General features: G+C 35.9%; 3 protein-coding genes across 3 annotated transcripts; 1 reads left to right on the top strand and 2 right to left on the bottom strand.

Moving 5' to 3' along the window:
- Nucleotides 1–913: 913 nt before the first annotated feature.
- On the bottom strand, nucleotides 914–8,837 carry LOC124404306 (protein lin-54 homolog). The gene is made up of 12 exons (XM_046878338.1): nucleotides 8,739–8,837; nucleotides 7,424–7,844; nucleotides 6,746–7,066; nucleotides 6,329–6,568; nucleotides 5,548–5,769; nucleotides 4,793–4,909; nucleotides 4,339–4,476; nucleotides 3,783–4,022; nucleotides 3,087–3,286; nucleotides 1,792–2,035; nucleotides 1,400–1,599; nucleotides 914–1,291 (listed from the first exon to the last, which is right to left on the bottom strand). Exons 2-12 carry the CDS (start codon nucleotides 7,814–7,816, stop codon nucleotides 1,108–1,110), a joined length of 2,499 nt encoding a protein of 832 aa, XP_046734294.1. The 5' UTR covers nucleotides 7,817–7,844; nucleotides 8,739–8,837; the 3' UTR covers nucleotides 914–1,107.
- Nucleotides 8,838–9,560: 723 nt separating this feature from the next.
- LOC124403998 (COP9 signalosome complex subunit 4) lies at nucleotides 9,561–13,372 on the top strand. Its single transcript, XM_046877793.1, has 8 exons — nucleotides 9,561–9,821; nucleotides 9,886–9,965; nucleotides 10,103–10,221; nucleotides 10,898–11,034; nucleotides 11,107–11,221; nucleotides 11,451–11,640; nucleotides 11,739–12,116; nucleotides 12,476–13,372. The coding sequence occupies exons 1-8, from the start codon at nucleotides 9,703–9,705 to the stop codon at nucleotides 12,607–12,609; spliced, it is 1,272 nt and encodes a 423-aa protein (XP_046733749.1). The 5' UTR covers nucleotides 9,561–9,702; the 3' UTR covers nucleotides 12,610–13,372.
- A 646-nt stretch (nucleotides 13,373–14,018) lies between these two features.
- Nucleotides 14,019–18,596, bottom strand: LOC124403999 (voltage-dependent anion-selective channel-like). The gene is made up of 6 exons (XM_046877794.1): nucleotides 18,459–18,596; nucleotides 16,755–17,077; nucleotides 16,354–16,475; nucleotides 16,142–16,250; nucleotides 15,674–15,882; nucleotides 14,019–14,753 (listed from the first exon to the last, which is right to left on the bottom strand). The coding sequence occupies exons 2-6, from the start codon at nucleotides 17,072–17,074 to the stop codon at nucleotides 14,662–14,664; spliced, it is 852 nt and encodes a 283-aa protein (XP_046733750.1). The 5' UTR covers nucleotides 17,075–17,077; nucleotides 18,459–18,596; the 3' UTR covers nucleotides 14,019–14,661.
- Nucleotides 18,597–19,002: the final 406 nt, after the last annotated feature.

Below are 19,002 nucleotides of genomic sequence, written 5' to 3'. Positions count from 1 at the left end.
CAGAATAAAATTTCAATGCACAACGAAACTTATTATATACTTTCTTATTGTTACTCAATTTTTAGTCAAATGTATTCTCGGGTAGTCTACTCTGGATAGTTTTCAAGGGGTGTATTCTAAAGTTTGCAGTATATTCTGCAAAATTGAGCTCTGTCATTTCTGCAACTCAGAAGATGTTGATAACTTTTAACAAAACACCGAATACACTTTATAAAATGAAAATCTGACACACTATTACATTGATAAGCTTGGAATTATATACCGAAGTTCAAATTTACCAGCGTATATAAATTTACATGTGGTGGACAGCATGGAGTAGTTAAAACACGGATTCAGATAATGATCGCGCAATGTTTTAGTCATTACATCGACAACCTGGTGTTGAAATTGCCTGCGATTCAAATTCAGTACTCCGTCTGCTTGAATATACAAACAAAACTGGTTATTCGCCTTTTCTGTAAATAAACAGTTTTTGGTGAATTATCTATAACCACAGTACAATATTGACCACAATATCCCAAAAGAAATACCAGTAGAGATATGAAAAATGGTGTACAGACAGGGTTTTGCTTCGGGGGTGTTGAAAATAAAGGCAATCTCTCAGTGAAACTCAATATTCTTCGGTTTTGACTTTTTAAAATTAACTAATTTGTTTTCTTTAGCTGAATCCCTAACAAGTTTTTTTTCCCTCGATTGATCAAACCTGATACCAACATCACGGGATTCAAAATTGTAAATTTTCCGTGCCTATTTCACGTTTAAAAATATTGCAACAGTTGAATTAAACTGAAACGCCTGTACATATACATATACGTATGCATATATATTTGGTATACATATACACATATGTGCAAATATACATATATGTATACATATAAATTTGGTATACATCTACATATATATGCAAAAATACATATATGTATGCATATAAATTTGGTATTTAACGCCCTTTTCTGTAATAGATATCTATATCTATATGTATATGTACAATATTTTTTTTCTGTATTGTTGTACCCACAGGGCAACTTTCTCTCTTGCCACAGCAATATATAAATATATTTGTAACATTCTGGTATTCGCAGCATATACCAAACGTACGCAAGATTGCTAGGTAGTTTCAGCCTTATGAGCAGATTCAATTATTTCCTTTAAGCATCGGCCAAACTCTTCGATGATTAATCGCTGCGATGTTTCATCGTCTAGCATGCTGCGTTCAGCCTCTTCAGCCTGTGCCATTAAACACTGACATGTAATCTCAACAACTTTGTCAGTCAAAAAGTTGAACGGTTGCCTAAAAAATAGGATTTTAAAATAAAAGTTCGTAAAGACGAATCGTTCAGGGTAAAATAAAATTGTCGAAAAATATAAACTTCGCCATAATGCAGCGCATGATCTTTACCTCGCTCCTGTATTTGACATCGCTGGTGGCCTGAATGCCATGTCAGACAATTGTTGCAGCTTCGTCTTGTTTAGAGTAAGCTGGGCTGTTCTGACTTCGGCCGCTTCTGCCAAGTCCTTCAACGATTTTTTTTCCAAATTTGGTTCTTCCACATTACGACAACCCATACATTTGCAGTTAGCAGAACAAGGTATTTTTGCCTAAGAGAAAGAGACAGGTAATTAGCTCATTCATGAAAAACTGTTTCAATTCATCATTTTAAAAACCTGACTACTTGTTCTTTACGTTTTCCAACTGTGACTCTACGTGATTGGAATTATGAAACAACTTTCGCAGTCTAATATAGATTTACTTGATTCTATTGTTACCTCAGTGGAATCTGTCATTCTTACCTCGTAGCACTCGCAATAGTTTTTCAAACAGCCGCTGCGCTTGCAATTGCATCCCTTATTATGCCTTCGTATGTCATCGCCAGTTTCACGTCCTTTTCCAATCTTGGGGCGAAAGGCGTTGGGATTGCGCTCCAAGCAAGACTTGATTGCTCGCTGGCGTTCCTCTTCGTTTTCGAGGTTGTTAGAACAGTTGTTGCAATTGCACATGTGGCAAAATTCACCATTTGCAAAGCAATCGCAATAGCTGGAGAAATTTTTTTTAAATACAATCAAACAGGGAACAGTTTGAATTTTATTTATACTACAAACACCACAATCTTCAATAGAATTATGTCAATATCTCGATATTTATTGACTAAATCTGATTTATTCTTTTGCTACAATTTTCTAGAAGGATATCAGACTTTCATTTGTTTCAAATAGAATGTTAACAAGAGAGCAACAGCAGAGATCAATGCCTTCTACAATATTCATAAAAATCAGCAGAATATTGTATTCCTCACGTATATTCTGAATAGTGATTCTGAACTATTAAGTACTAAGCTTTTCATTTGTTTTCTATTTCGTTTTGATCTTTTGTTTTTTATTACGTGTTAAACTGTCCTATCATTTTAAATTTTATTAATTTGCGGTAACTGATATTTTCGCATTTCAAACGTGTTTATTAGTTAGAAAGCTTCAACAAATTTTCGGATATTACAAAATAATGAAAATTCATATGTTTTTATATTCAGTTGTAAAAAATATGTACTCATTTTGGTGCGCATTCAGCTTTTGTTTTCAGAATTCTGTGGCTTACCCTTCGTCTAATTTATTTTGAAAATAAAATATAATGTTCAAGTCAGAAGAACTTACTAAACAAGATTCAATCTGTATCTACAAAAAAACAAAAACCATTGTATATTCTTTGTGGAAGGGGAAAGAAATATTTTTATCGTATTTCTCATAAGCTATCAACTAATTCAATTTATTTCATATCATTTCTGCCTGAAAGAGAAGAATTTAACTTCACCAGTATTTATCAACTTTTCGCTCAGAAATAAAATAAATCATGTCTGATCATATTGAAATGGATTTGTGGATGCGTCTGTGTGTATGTATTTAACAGATTTTGGACGACGATAACTCCAAAACGAAAGGACCAATTGAGATGAGATTTGGTCTATTGGTTTAGCCTAATTCCATTTAGAACTGAATAGATTTTGACAAAAATCTGCCAAATCATTTCTGAGTTATTTCCGAAACATTATATTTCTGCTTGTTTTGTAATGTAGATGAAACTTGGCTTCACTTACAGTTTGAGACATTGCGATTTGGTACAATTACATGGTTTCCTTGGACGTATACCGTTGGGTTCCAGGCTAGATGAAGTCCTCTGAGAACTTTTACCTTCGGAAAGAGATCCGATCGACAAGTTCCCAGTAGAACCTTGAGAAGTGGTAAGTAAACTTGGGGTAGATTGCTGAGATTTTCCCTTAGCCTCTTCTGATTGTTGCTGAAACATTTTTAGTATGTAGTTGAAATTGCGTACTCGATTTTGATTCTTTAGTTGTCATTTTCGTTTCACTTTCAAGCTAAAATTAAGAATATCTCTTGATTTCACAATCAAATTATTTTAACAAAGCTGCAGATTTTTTCTAGTTTCATTTGCCGCGAAATGGAAGAAAATTTGTCTATCTGGTGAATGCCTTATTAGACTGATTCCAGTAGTTACATTTGGCCGAAAATTCGAGCTAATTATTAAAAATAGTTATGAATCCAAAGAGAAGATGAATGAATAAAATTCGTGACGCTTATGTGACATATTTTGCTCGTGAAAATTTTATATGAATTGAATCTACACATGTAGGAGCATTATTATTCAGTAAATATTCTTCGAATGGTATTCCAAATACACTTAGAGGGTCGTAAATTCTAAAACTCTTATAAATTCGATCAACATTAAGCCAAATTTTCTCTTTAAGGGTACTAGAAACTTATATAATATTTACCTGTTGTTGAATGTACTGCGCTGGAAGTACAACAATGTTTCCAACGTTAGAATTTGCAGACAAAACAGCCTGACCAGTGGCGAGCTGATTCAAAGCCGATGCGGGTATGGCAACGGCGCTTTTTGACTGCCCGCTGACTGCTGCCGTTGCAGGAATCAACAGCCTTTGATTACTCGTAGACAACGTAGTTTTTGGCACAACAGTTCTCAACGGCTGACTGCTCGTGTTCAACGGTAATACCTGATCATGGGAACGAATTTAGAAATTTTCAGAAATATTTTGGAAATTACTTCGAATGTGAATTTCTGAGAATTTTTCCGACAAGTCCCTAAGAAATGATGAGAATTAATCGAGTACAGTCAGTAACTTAAGAACCCTAGATTTTTCAAAATTCTATAAAACGCCCCAACAGAATATGAGTTCTTTGCAAAAACTCTCTAAGAGTTTCTTGAAATCGCTAAGAAGTTATAAGATTTCTCAGAACTATATAAAGACATGCTGCTAATTTTTTCACCAGAGACTCCTTAGCGCTTTCCGATAGCAGTGCTTTCCATACCTTGACAATTTGCTGTTGAGTTCCAAGCTTATGCGTCATTCCTACAGTCTGAAGTGTTGTTTGAGACTTTGGTTTCCCAACAGTCACCACGTTGCTCGTCCCAGACGAGGGTGTACTTACCAATCGGACGTATTGAACCTGAAAATTTTTAATACAAATTATCACAAGTGTTTTGGCAATCGCTGTACAGCGAATACATCTGTATTTTCATTGGTGTTTTCTCTCAATTTCATTCCTCTCTCCTTTGTCTCTGCGTATAGTATTTATTCATCAATTGTATCATCTATATGCACGTTATCTTCTCTTGCTACTTAGACCAGTGTTAATTTTATCTCGCAATCGTGATAACAACGAATTTCTGTGATTCAACCGTGTGAAAAAAATGTTGTTCGATAAACAGAATTGAAACTTCTTACATTAATGGTAAAAGAATCGAGTTATAGGGTTTGATTACCTGTCGGCCAGGCATTTGTATCTGATGTACTTGGTTCGGACCACTAACAATATTTTGATTGGCAGGTATTCTGATTACTTGACTGTTACCAAGAAGCGTGCCTGGCTTCAGCGAACTCTGCAACAAAAAAGAGAACGAAAAATATACGAATGAAGGACAGAACAGAATTCGCAAGATTATCTGCAAATTACTCCTTTGGCCCTCCATTGCTACGGTACTTTTGCTTTCATCCCAAATTATCTTCAAAGTTTTGAATAGAGCTTGTCGGAAGTTTCTTGGCCAGTCAGTGCCTCATGCTTTCCACACATCACCATCATCGGGAGGATATGCTCTATGTTAAAACATGTGACAAACTCATTTAAATGAATTTCTAATATGGCTAGACGAGTTTTTGCCGCTTAATGTGCCAGTTGAAAATTTACTCAAAAGAAAGAAAAGAAATAAATGTCAAGAAAAATCCGGTGCAAAATAAAGGTTACTGCAAAAATCCTTAGCTGTGTTGATTCTTTTTTTTTTGCATACCGTTTTACCAATAGTTTGAATACTCGAAGAAAGATTACGAGCAAAAATACTCGGAATCTTTGGATTTCCATTAAACATTTTCTAGATTTCAGTTATTGAAATGATATTTGAGAAGAAAAAAAATCTGCAGACGCTCATTTTTTGTTCTGCAAACGTGCATTTTCTATCTATCCAGAGAATAATATTTATGCATGTTACTTATGGAAAAATAAAATACTTTTACAGGCTTTTACCTGTCTTATGATGACTTTTTGTGAATTCTGCTGCATGTTTTTTCCAGTGCTGGAGAAAGTTGTCGTTTGGGGGTTGGAGACTATCGATGACTTGGCGTGGCTAGTCATAGAAGTAGGGGCTGGTAATATCTTTGCAGGGGGCTTCACAGTCGTAGCTGGGAGAATTGTCATTTTGGACGGTTGAGCTGAAGTTGATGTGACCAACTTATTCACAATTATACCCTGTATGAACATTTAAACACTTAATACACTAAGTCACGTTACCCCTGGCAAAAATTATGTGTAGGAAAGTTTAGAAATTTGCACGAATTCACTCAGAATGTAAATTTCTGAGTTCCCCAGGTTTTTTTTTTTTTTTAATCTCTCACCGTTTCTAATCATTTATAGAAGTTTAATAGAAATATCTTAATTCCACAGCAGAAAATTAATTTCAGCACAGTTCTTAAAATTTTTTTTTAACTTTTTATAATTCTAGTTTTACCGAAAATATTCTGCTTCAGATATGTGATTCAGCTGTTGAATTAAAAATTTCAAATCTCTCTCAGATGTTCATCACAATTTTCTTGTACGCAATACCAGTTAATAATACATAGAAACACCAAATCTAAAATTATTCCAGATGCCTGGTACTACATTCAGTTCGAATGGAAGTTTTAAAAAAATATGAGTAATTCCCAGACATTCTTAACAACATCTGTTAAATCTGTTGAATATTAGTAGAATAAATGAAACGAGTATGAGCCGCAATAGTCTGACCAATCTTTCTGTGAAGTAGCGATACCTGCTGTTTGTGCGGTGACGATGGCAATATCTGCTGTATCTTCCCAGAGGAGAGAAGTCCCATCTGCTGAGCTTGTGCAAAAGTTATAGTTTTTGTTGGGCTTGCGATGCTCGGACTGGCTCCGCTGCTTGTGATAAACTTGATAGTCTGCGGCTGCTGATTATCATGTTGGGTGCTGGCAAGCAGAACCTGTTGACCTGTCTGGCTCTGATTACCGGTCAGAATCATTTTCGTGTAAACCTGTTTATTTCGTTCAAATTGCATTAGGAATTTGCAGTAAATGGAACGATAATCGATGAGAATTCAATAACAAACAGTTACTACACTAGCAAAGTGTGAAATAATTCGATTTCTATTTCTTATTCAGGTGATAAATACCACTATTCAATAGCTCATGATTCAAGAAGTGAGACTCACGTTTCTGTTTTGCTGTACAGACTGAGCGGGCCTTTTTATCGCCGACTGAGTGGGTTTGACGTTCTGTATATTGCTCAGAGTGATTGTCCCAGATTGGCTAGTCGTCACGATGGGTCTTGAGCCCTGTGCCGATCTCAGCTGTACTATATTGCCGTCCGCAGACTTGGCTGTTATCAAAGTCTGAGCCAGCGACTGTAGCTGACCAGGTGATGCTGTTGATGGGTGAGATATTTTCAGTATTTGACTTGTTCCTTGGCCACCTGCAGGTGACACAATCATTATTGACTGGCTTTGAGATACTTGTGGCACGGTTGGCTTGACCTGAAAAAAAGTTTTACCCTAGTGTAAGTAGCGATGTTCAAGTTTAAGGGTGATGGGCTTTACCGTCTGAATCGAAAGGTAGAAAGCAAGAGAGAAAAACATTTCAATAACTAAATGCAATGTTATTTTTGTAACTGATCGTGAGTACAAATAAAACAACTTTCCTAACACTTGATGGAAATAGATCGGAGCAAATTCCAAGATCACAAGCCTTTCTGGGAAAATATCGGAGTTTACAAATATATCAATTTCTGAAGTACTTAAGGTACAGATACCTTATAATTAAATTAACAAAATGTGTTGATTTTCATCTCACTAGCTCCCTCAATCTCAGAAATAATAAAATCGAGAGATTACCTGTATTGCTGACACAGGCACTCTTTGCAGCGTCGGTTTAGTCTGGAATACAATATTCTGGCTATTCTGATTAGCTGACGACGAGTAAGTTATCTGCTCAGGTTGAGCGTTGTCCGATAGATCGGTCATTTCAATGTCAGATGCCGTAGTTGTAGACTCAATGCTTCGATCAAGAAGCATAGTTTCGTCATCAGTTGTCATTACCTCCTCGGCGTTCATGCATTCAAATTCAGCCTGAATGCTTGCCAGGGCCTCAAAGTCGTTGTTCGAATACTGTTCTGAACTGTGCGACAAACTTAAAGCGCTGAAATCCCCATCGCTCAACGTTCGTGAATCCAACGCCAAGGGCTCAACCAAGGCTCGTGCCCCTGGACTTTTATTACTTGCAGCCATACTCTGCTAAAAATTTGTTATTCCTTATCTGAAATTACCAAATTGAAGATAGATTTATAAGCCAGTTTTGTAAAGCAATAAGTTTACATATCGAAAGGTCCAATTGTTTTACAGGCATGATCACCTAGCGATTAGAAGTAGACTTTTATTACTTGCACAGTTGATGGATCTAAAATAACTGTGCTTTATATACTTGCAGAAGATAAATAAGCAGCAAAGTGTCGTAGTTGGACATTTTTTCAAAAAACGTCATCTCAAATTGGGCAGCTGAAGATTTCATTGGGATAGGAGAAGAACGAAATGATTGTAGTCACTATAGCAGTATAGTTTGTTGACGTTGCTTGTACTATAGTTCAATACTGAAGATAGGCGTGATTTTAAAAATTCAAAAATTCAAATACTTGTTAATGATTCGAGTGTTTTAGGAGCGATAAACAAGCGAAGGCGTGGAATCGAGCGTTAATCGGTGGAGCAATAACGAGCAGGGATTCGAAATTTGAAAAATAGAACGAACAAATTTGAATCTCAATGCTAAATGTTTCGAAGCCTGGACGACAGACGGTCGCATTAGCGCCATTTGTTACATCAACGCGCCATTTTAACACAAACAGTATTCGACGTGGATTCAAGTCTATTTAAATTAAGTGAATAGTGGTAGATTTTACCTAGTTTGTGAGTTTAATGCGTGAGGATTATTCAACGCCCCTGAGATCGAAATATTCACACGAAAGAAACTCAAAATTACAGAAAGTTGAAGTTAACCTAGAACTCGGTTGTTGGCAGAAAGTTCGTGCTGCGCGAATACGATGGTTGACATTCTGACTGAGCAACGACTCTAATCACTTTCCAACTGAAGCACAGGTTTGAATAATCGCGATTCGAACGTGCTCTAAATTAGTACCGCCGAATGTTCTGAACTCACCTGTGTACTTTTCTGGCATCCCGAATTTGTTCAAAATCACGCGCCCACCATTACTATCCCAAGATGCACCACGCGCTTCTATTCCATATACGAACAGACCTTAAGTCATTAACGTCGCGCTATACGTGGAAGAAATTCCAACCGTTCACTTGCTGCATTGCTTTTTGGGATATGTTCCGTAATGTTCTGGCACCACTCACAGCAATTTCTTATCTTTGTTGCACTATTTGATCGATGAATGTCTCAGTCCTAGGGAATTTTTCGTTTTTAAACCAGTGCACGGCATAAAATTATAATAACAAACGTGATAGGCCAAATTGTATTTATAGTTGATAGTATATTATTGTATATTTCCCAAGATACAGATGTATGTATGTACAAATTTTAGATTCAAGAAGGTTCCCTAGTCGATTTCGACGTTGAAGTATATATCTCCAAATATCCAAGCCGCGCATCTCATTGTATACACAATTCTCAACAAAACACTCCAATACATTTTCATTTGACGCAGAAATAAAGAAATGGCATGGTTCTTACGAAATTGCAATTGTTAATTATTTCCATTATTAAATGTAATGCAATTTACAATTTATTTAGCATAATATAATTATGAATAACACATACAAAATATCGTATTGTATTATTGAAAATATATTTGACAGACGTTGACACGCGGTTATTTTATTTTTCGAAAGAATAGACAGGATGCACACTACACCCGCTGAAAATTCCATCAAATAAAGACAGCGCTTACCATGAATTCGATAGTGAAACAGAGATGTAGTCTAACCGTCGATACTGGTATCTAATTTCGGAACGCAGGAATGAACTCTCATCCTGCGTGTTTCACAGCACCCTTCAATTTGCTCGATTTGGAAACGACGTCTACCGTCTTCGCCGCGTGTTCAACGCGTCTGTGGTCATTGCAAAAATTGAAGAACCCGATCGAAAGAGATTGAAATTGATGCAAAGACGAATTACTGTAAATTTGGGAGAAAACGTGGTCTTGATGATGGCCTCGGTTCGGCAACAGCTGAGTAATCTAGCTCATTCGGGGGGTTCTCACAAGGACCAGGCAGAAAGGTACGTTTCTCTGCTGACATGCTGTCTCATGTCGTCTGGATATTAATTCCGAATGGTTTTTCAGGTACCGAGCGATATTGGATGCTCTGCTAACGTCGTCGGGCGAGGAGTTGGTTGACGCGTTGAAAGTCTTTATCGAAGCGAGTATGTACACATTAATCAACGTACCAATTATTTACAACCGATTCCTTTCTGCAAAACTACTGTCACGCAATCATTCCATAGTCAAAAACAAACTATTATGGTTAAAGAAACTAACGATGAATCATTTTTATTTTCAGTCGTCAATGAGAACGTAAGTTTGGTTATATCGCGACAAGTTTTGACAGAGGTTAGTAGTCGGCTGCTTGCCTTACCTGATGAAATTTCAAAGGCTGTTTCTCATTACACCCTCGATAAGGTTTGTTTCTTTTCTTCTTCTCACTATTATATATTCGGCATTGGACTTAATGATTATGAAAAATGTACATTATGGCTAATTTAGTTAGTTTAGTAATTCACAGAAATGACTTTATCCCTATTGATATTTAACCATCGGTAGCAACCTTATAATAAACTGTTTATAGCGCTGTCTTTCAGGAGAATTTCGTTCTGACTATTAGGGATCATTGTGTCAGGTGGGAGGCAAAACAAAAATATACAAATTTAAAATGAACCAGCCTAGTGAATGTATTTGCGTGGTGAACTTTTTGTCCAACGATGTTTTGAAAACAAACAAACTAATTTCAATGATCATGGTCTTGTAGCTTGGAACTGGTTAAATTTTGAGCGACATTTGTCAAGCCCTTTGTGACTGATTTAGATATTGTGATATTTTATTTAACTGAATATATCTCTAGAACGTGTGAACAGATATTGATTTTAGTGTTAATTGATTTGTTTGCTTCTGGCTTAAAACTGGTTGAATTTTAAGCAAAACCGATCAAGCTATTTCTGAGTCATTTGAAGAAATGCAAATATTGTTATCTTTGATCTTTTTTGTTGGAAATTATGGCAATATTGCAAACTTACTGAACTTGTTAATTTAGTCGCTTATAAATTGTAAATTATCTAGAATATTGTTTTCTTCAATACAGGTTCAACCGCGTGTTATATCATTCGAGGAACAGGTTGCCAGTATCAGGCAGCATTTGGCTGACATCTATGAGCGCAATCAAAATTGGCGAGAGGCGGCAAATGTTCTCGTTGGTATACCGTTAGAAACTGGACAAAAGTAAGATTGCACAGACAATTTAGTTTTCAACTTTTAATGTGGCAAATTTAACAAATATATTACCAATTTCAGGCAATATACTGTCGACTACAAGCTCGATACTTACCTCAAAATTGCGCGGCTCTATTTAGAAGATGACGATCCGGTTCAGGCAGAAGCATTTATAAACAGAGCATCACTTTTACAGGTACTGGTACAATAGGTGCAAAAAATTTTATTAGTAATTTAATAATCGATATTTGATATTTGAGCCCTTTAATTAGTACCACATGGTGGTAATTTCTGAAGAACCCTTTCATAATTTTAGATATTAACTAAAGACTTGACAGTATATTTGAAACAACTCTAAGGATGTCAAATAAAACTAATTTACTGTGATTAATGCTAATCATGTTCTAAATCTTTCCAATTTATAGGCAGAGTCAAAAAATGAGCAATTGCAAATTTACTACAAAGTTTGCTACGCTAGGGTGTTGGATTACAGAAGAAAGTTCATCGAAGCTGCTCAGCGGTACAACGAACTCTCGTACAGATCGATTATACACGAAGATGAGCGTATGACCGCGCTTAGAAATGCATTGATATGTACTGTACTTGCATCCGCAGGTATATACAAGATTCAAGAAAAAATTTCTTTATACTTTAAAATTTGTTTTCAAGCTTTGAAAAATCGTGAAAATCCAAAATTACCATTTTCTTTACAGGCCAACAGAGAAGTCGCATGTTGGCTACCCTGTTCAAAGATGAACGTTGCCAACAGCTGCCGGCATATTCGATTCTTGAAAAGATGTACTTGGATCGTATCATTCGACGCACCGAGCTACAGGGTTTCGAGGCGCTCTTGCAGCCCCATCAGAAAGCCTGTACCATAGACGGCTTGGGTTCAACAATTTTAGACCGAGCTGTCATCGAACACAATCTCTTATCTGCCAGCAAACTCTACAATAACATCACCTTTGAGGAGTTGGGGGCTCTGCTCGAAATTCCTCCGACGAATGCAGAAAAAATTGCCAGTCAAATGATTACAGAGAGCCGAATGAACGGATACATTGATCAAATCGATTCAATCGTACACTTTGAAAGTAAGTTTTTTCATCAACTGCACACTGTAATCATAAATTGTTACTTCATTTTCATGGTTTGTTATACAAATCTATTTTGCGGCTAATTGAAAATCCGTCAGATGAGGTGAATTGGCAACTTCTTAAACGTTGTAATTCGGGTAAATTTGACTTGTGAAATTGCTTTCCAAGTCCTGAAATTTAACTAACTCACATGATTTCTGATAATTTCTAATTATTGCTATCTTTTTTACGATTCTATTGATCGAAACACAGTTATAGCAGCTTTACAATAACATCGTTTACTTTCTAGCAATGGATTTCAGACTTGTAAGAAATTAGTCTCATTAAAAATACTCTTTTTTTTTTCTATTTTACAGCCCGTGAAATCTTGCCAACTTGGGACAAGCAAATACAGTCTCTTTGTTACCAGGTGAATCAAATAATAGAGAAAATAGCTCAGACTGAACCTGAATGGATAGCCAAAGCTACAGAAGACCAGATGGTACACTAATATTAAATTGTGTCCGCCGATTATCCAGTGTCTGAGCGAGTAATCTTGCACAGCTTGTCACATACCACACAACAAAAAATTAAAAATAAAACATAAGCGGGGGTAATGTGATGTGAAAAATTGTTCCCGGTGCCGTGATTTGGTAGAAACGCGCTGTGCGTCAAATTACCATATTGCTCCGAACATAAGCAGAGGTTTTTGGCCGTTAACAGTTCTCCCTTTTTATGTACTGGTAACTAAGAAAACACTCTGAAATACTATCTCAGAATTTGGGGTCGTCTTTTATGTGGGCTCAATTTATACTCCGAACAATACCGTAATATCATTAAAAACACAAATTGTCTCAGCAGCTGCCATTGTACAAACAAAGTTTCACTAATCACGAAAAATATAGATGACTTCTTAAATAATTACAGTGTCATCCGTGAAAATGACGACGATCGGATCGAATTTCTGTATGGAAATAACAATTGGTGGTAAATAATGTGTGTTACTTTCAAACCAACAACAACTACCCTTGTCTTTTGGTTATGGAAAAGCAAGTCTTTCGCCACATGTAATACTACATATATATATACACAAGGGTGAGCAAAAAAAAAAAGATTTTTTTTTTTATTCTTTGCTCAAAATATCACCATGTGGACATCCTGTCCAAAGCGAAGCCCATAATTTCAATTTTCAGAGTTCTTACATCGAACCTAAAATTTTCTTATTGAATTAACACACAAAAGAGGATTTTTCAAAATTATTTTCCCCTGAAACCCATGCGGAAATTTTTTTCTCATAAATTTACTAAATGGACCGTATTCAGTCTTGAATTTTGGACAAAACATGTCCAAAGAAATTTGGCTCAATGATATTTTCTATCTAAAATTTAATGCTCAATACGGTCCGCATTTCTTCATGGCTTGCAGGAGGAAATCATGTTGAAAATTCGTCTTTTCTGTATTATTTCAATAGGAAAATTTTAGGTTCGATGTAAGAACTCTGAAAATTAAAATTATGGGCTTCGCTTTGGACAGGATGTTTGTGTGGTCATTTTCTGTGATATTTTGAGCGGAGGGCGATAAAAAAAATGTCGATTTTTTTTTTGGTACACCATATATATGTATATTGTGAATTTCACAATTTATATCAATAGCAATTCACTATTGTAAGGAAGCGTTACTCGATACCAAAATTTGTTTAAACCATTCGCATTTTGAAAGAAGGATGTTGGCCATCACGTTATTATTGTAAATAAAATAGTAATTTTTCCGAACATAATCAATGATTCGTATTTTGTTGCGTTATTTAGTAGTGAATGTTATTATTTTTTTTTATCTGTCTTCCTGTCCTGCATTCCGACTTGAGCTTTCAACACTCTCACAATTAGTTATAATGACAATCACAATTAACTGAAAACTATGTTGAATTGAATCAATTCATTTTATTGACGATTACTATGAATACTGCGGCATACTTTAATAGCTGCTGTCTTTTAACATTTGTTCTCATAATTTATTATTACAAGATTTGTAACTTAATTAAATATCGTCATTGTTACGTACACGCTATTACTGAAACGCCATAACTTGTAAAGCTGTGATTTGAATGTGACTGTGTTTGGTCATACTACTATAGTGGCAGTAAATTATGATGCGACAAATTCAAACATCGTCTACTCAACAAATTAAAATTTTCGCCTTCGGCAGGGTTTGATTTAATCACAGAGTCGAAACGGTGAATCATAACTTGAAAATTCTAGAATAGTGATGTTTATTTTCATAACTGGAACAACAATATTGTATAGTTTAAGAGTGCTTCAATGATCATCCTGCTCGTGATAGTTATTGCTGTTTAATTTACAGTATGCAAATAAACATGAACGTGATGATACCGCTGGGCTCCGGTTTTAACAAATAAAACTTTCTATCTACATTACAATATTATAATGATAATATTTGTTTTTTTCTGATAAGCTGGCACTACTCGGTTGTAGTTCGTAAACGACACGAGAAATACAGGCATGGTATACACTAATCAAACAGAGTTCGTCGTTCTGCACCTGTCTTAAGCCTCGAGATTTAATGCGAAGCCAATCTTGTGCCCACCTGAGCCAAAGTTCTTTCCGTCAATGTTTGAGGATAACGTTAAAGTAACACCTGAAATGTGAAAAAAATTAGGCATACAGGGTTCCATCTTCATCAACAAAATTCGTGTCATTTATAAAATGTACGTGTGATAACAAGATTGTTACGCAATTTGGAAAAATGTTGAAGAATTTATATCATTTCTCCTATTCGGCCCGGCTGTTAGAATCTTAACCAGGAAAAAAACAAAAACTGTTTAAAAATTCTCCAATGAAGATATTCCTGCTAATGATAGTAAATAAGAATGAAACAACATCCCTGCTATAAAATATAATTGAATTTGAAGATTTTCGTATGAATACAAGCTAAGATACCCACAATTTGGGAAAAGGTTTTATAATTAAAACATTAAATTCATCAAACGCTGGCGTTTTTCATCGAATTTTACTGTTTCGGGCTCATTTCGCTCACTGAATAGACCCTCAAAAATTGTTCATAGAACTTTCGCGAGATAATTGATTAATTATGACAGTTATAACTGGGGCAAATATAAGTGTTGACAAGTGTTGGTCTAATTATGACGTTACTTGAACCAATATATCTTCATCCACTCCAGAGATAAGTATTAGTAAAAATTCTTTCCAGCATTCTCCGGATCTCTGGAAATCTCCACGGTGAATGAAATAAAAGTTCAAAAACATTAGAATCTAATCACAAACATATTTGTGAATTGACGATAGCTTGTGCTGTTCTAATTTGCTCAGATTTAGTTCTATCATATAGGAGGGATGTTCTTTCATTCGCGTTCACTATCATTGACACAAAATAACCTTGCCGGCGATTTTTTCAAAGGTTTCCTCTCTTTTTCTAATTTTAATTTAGATGATGCAGCTCATTCGTCCTTTGGTCACGATGTATGTTACAAAATTGAGATAAATGAATTCGGAATATTAGATTGTTTGATGTGGTGTAATGAATGATCCATTTCTTACCATTGCGCAATTTTTGCTGATATCCCAAACCAATTTGGAGATGGGAGTTCAACTTAGCTCTCACACTGGCGGTACGATCCAGCTCATACTTGGCGCCGAGGCCAAACTGAGTTGCATTGTCGCTGGAGTTCCAGGCGAGATTAACCGCGCCCTCAAGACCAGGCTTCACCTTATGGTAAATAGATCCTCCGAATTCACGACCGTTATTCCTGAGAAAACAATTTTTCATTTTGTTACACAGAATTAAAAATTTTACAAAGCTGAATTGAAGATGACGTAATTTTTTAGAAATCTTGAAAATGTAAAATATTACTTCAGGTTTTTCTATCGGTTTATTAAAAAATTGGTGATTAAAATAGAGTTGGTTATTGAATCCTCCATACTTTTTTTGAATCGAAAAAGTTTTCGTACAGAAACTTTTGAGAACTTTTCTATGAAATAGATGGTGGTTATGAAATTTAAACTTACACAGTAGTGTGAACAGCAAAATCAGAGGCAGTAAATCCAAGAGCGAAATTGTTCTTGGATAGTTTGCTTCGCTTAGAATCAAAGCTAGCTTGGTAACCAGCCAGCCAACCTGCAAATAAAAAATGAATTATTGAACACTCCGAATTCCATTATTTTTCATTGATATCCAAATTCAATATGGGAGGATGGTTTTTACATCTGAACAAAATTACCTTGGTACCCGACAACTGTTGACGCATGGACAAGCGGTCCACTGGAAAGGCTTAGGTCAAAGTCAGCATTTACCGAGACATTCTCCTGTTTATACGCGGTCTTAAACTTGCCAGTCTTGCTCCTGTAATATAAAATATAGATGGATTTAATAAATTTTTGCTTGGAACTTGATCATTCTGGACTTAATTAAGAGCAATTTTTAAAAGTGATTTAATTATTATAGTTATCTTAGTCTTATGAAGTGTATCTTGATCATACAGAATTTAGTTTGAAACACTGATTCTCAAATAGAATTAGACAAATATTTATTTAGAGATATGTGGTTTTGAAATGACACACAGCAAGAGTTCAAAAATCTGTATTTGGTTCGAATTCGGAAAATAAAGAGAAATAATTTTACCCAGTCTGAGGTGAGAAAGTACAGCTGTAGCCGAGCGTTAATCCCTGAAGAAGTTTGTCTGCCAGGCTGATGTCCGTGCTAAGAGTGTTGTCCGTGTTCCACTTCTCAGTGAAGGTCAGACCATATTCCTTGACTTTGTATTTAGTTTCAAGAGTACCAAAGACTTTGCCGGTATCCTGATTAGACACTCCTCCGCTGGAGAACTCGACTCCAGACTCAGTCTTTGTCTTTACATCTAACTTGATAAGGCCAAAGTGATATCCTTGACCAAAAATATCACGGGCACTTTTGCCCAGGTCACCGTATGTAGGAGGAGACATTTTCTGCAGGAGAAATCATAGTTTTTTTTATACACGGTATTGCAATTTAGTCAAAAGTATTTTCTTCATTCTATACATATCGAGAATGAGAGATTTTTATTTCGGTGACGAAGATGAAATTAAACATTTCCCACAAATTTCACAGTAATTTGGTAATTTAATCTGCTAAGTTCCCATTTCTAGAATGTCTTATAGTTCTTGAGGAAAATAATGGCAAAAAATTATAAAATATTGACAAATTTAACAACTTTGGAATTTCAGTGAAATTCTCTAGAAGAACTTGATTGGAGGAATTCAATTTGCTCTGGATGGGAGAATTTGTTTTTTTTCTTTGCATACAACTTAACTTGGACTAAAAACTGGAAAAAATTTATTGGCACAAGATTCAAGGTAAGCGATTTGCGTTAAAATGGAACACCATATTTTTTCGGAAAAACTTTGGTGAGCAGTCGTAAAACTAATTATAAAAAGTAGCTTAGATTTTGATTTTTCTGGTCTTTACAACGAGTGCCAAAGAGTGAGTTAAATTTTCTTCTGGCATGTCTAACTCAAGATGATCTTGTGGCAGTTATCCAAAATATATGATGCTCTTCTCTTCGGAAGGAAAATTGTTTAGCAAACTAAGTTTGAAATATCTTCCCTCATTAAGCAAGATAAGATTTAAGCATTCTCAATACGATACAGTAAAAAGTGGCAACGAAATTTGGGTATTTGATAATATTTAATTTATTGATAGCTGATAGATTGCTATAACAGAAAAAAAAAAATCCACTACAAGATAAGAAGTTTTGAAATGTTGAACGGTTGCAGTAACCAAATTAGCCAATAAGCATAAGCTACATACAATTTAACCAGGTCTAATTTGGTCTATTATCAGCTCTTCTTGGTCGCTACTTGTAATATCGCAATTTTAATTTGACTGGCAGCATTGTACCGGTTCAGCGCGGTGCGAATCTGGCTATTGACCATCTCTGAAATATACCTACGTGTTACGTAATACGTAAGTCGCCAATGCCTGACGTACGTAAGACGGACGACCCCCTAACCTAAGCCTGAGCCGAACGGGAATTGATATCCAAGAATGAAATTAGGCTGCGATTGATCGTGAAGCATAACGAAAGAGACACATTGACGACGGTAGTCAACTTTCGAATTAACCAGTCATACGAAATTGACGTCGGAGCATCTTTGCCGTCTGCCTTCGACAGAGTTTCTGTCGGCGAAGCGAACACACGGCAGACGACGTCGAGAGCTGCGAATTGGAACGAATTCGAAAACGGAAAAGAGTTTGAAATCGAAGTTTTGCACTTTGCTAACAGCCGTAAAGAATAACAGATTTTCCGCACCCAAATAGCGGCTAATTATACATATTGCAAGTACTTACAAGTCTGGAATCAGAGCGTGGAACCGGGAAAAATATCGAACTCTGTATCGGGATGAGATACTTTCAGCGGACCAAGCAGTAGGCAGGGGGGATATTGGCGGAGCGCGTGCGCGTGATCACGCCTACTTCGCACAACCGGTGCACTGCGATTTTCTCGATATTTTTTTTATCGATAATAATAAACATAAAAATTTCCAATTGCGTGTAGAAATCTTACAATTTTTTTTTTATCGACTTTCATTCTAAGTAAGACTATATTTTTTTCATCGAGTCTTCCATAGTCTCGAAGTAGATGTTTCTGCTCACTCGTCGCGTGACGGTTGTATTCAGTTCCGGCAGGGGGCAAGAATTTTACAGTCATGCCTTGTTTGATTGTTTATCAATGATAGGACGTTTCTTATACGTTTTTAACAATCTGGCTATTCGATGGATAACTTTGTCGTGTACACGAGCCTTTGTATTATTCAATTGCGAATGTGTTAGTTGTGATTTGACTATGGTGGAACATTAGCGGGTGATACCGGCACTTTTCAAACTCATTATG

The sequence above is a fragment of the Diprion similis genome, chromosome 3 (assembly GCF_021155765.1).
Source record: "Diprion similis isolate iyDipSimi1 chromosome 3, iyDipSimi1.1, whole genome shotgun sequence".
NCBI classification, from domain to species: Eukaryota; Metazoa; Arthropoda; class Insecta; order Hymenoptera; family Diprionidae; genus Diprion; species Diprion similis.
The sequence above is the reverse complement of the archived record's forward strand: the minus strand, read 5'-3'. Positions and strand labels throughout refer to the sequence as shown.

Bases quoted from the DNA above. Each gene is read 5' to 3' on its own strand.
- LOC124403998 (XM_046877793.1), top strand. From the start codon at position 9,703: ATGCAAAGACGAATTACTGTAAATTTGGGAGAAAACGTGGTCTTGATG. The intron at 11,035-11,106 runs GTAAGATTGCAC...TACCAATTTCAG, and splicing joins CCGTTAGAAACTGGACAAAA to GCAATATACTGTCGACTACA. The intron at 11,222-11,450 runs GTACTGGTACAA...TCCAATTTATAG, and splicing joins ACAGAGCATCACTTTTACAG to GCAGAGTCAAAAAATGAGCA.
- LOC124403999 (XM_046877794.1), bottom strand. From the start codon at position 17,074: ATGTCTCCTCCTACATACGGTGACCTGGGCAAAAGTGCCCGTGATATT. The intron at 16,476-16,754 runs GTAAAATTATTT...TTTATATTACAG, and splicing joins ACTTTCTCACCTCAGACTGG to GAGCAAGACTGGCAAGTTTA. The intron at 16,251-16,353 runs GTAATTTTGTTC...TTTTATTTGCAG, and splicing joins AACAGTTGTCGGGTACCAAG to GTTGGCTGGCTGGTTACCAA.
- LOC124404306 (XM_046878338.1), bottom strand. From the start codon at position 7,816: ATGGCTGCAAGTAATAAAAGTCCAGGGGCACGAGCCTTGGTTGAGCCC. The intron at 4,023-4,338 runs GTATGGAAAGCA...TCCCATGATCAG, and splicing joins CTCAACAGCAAATTGTCAAG to GTATTACCGTTGAACACGAG. The intron at 1,292-1,399 runs GTAAAGATCATG...CCTATTTTTTAG, and splicing joins ATGTCAAATACAGGAGCGAG to GCAACCGTTCAACTTTTTGA.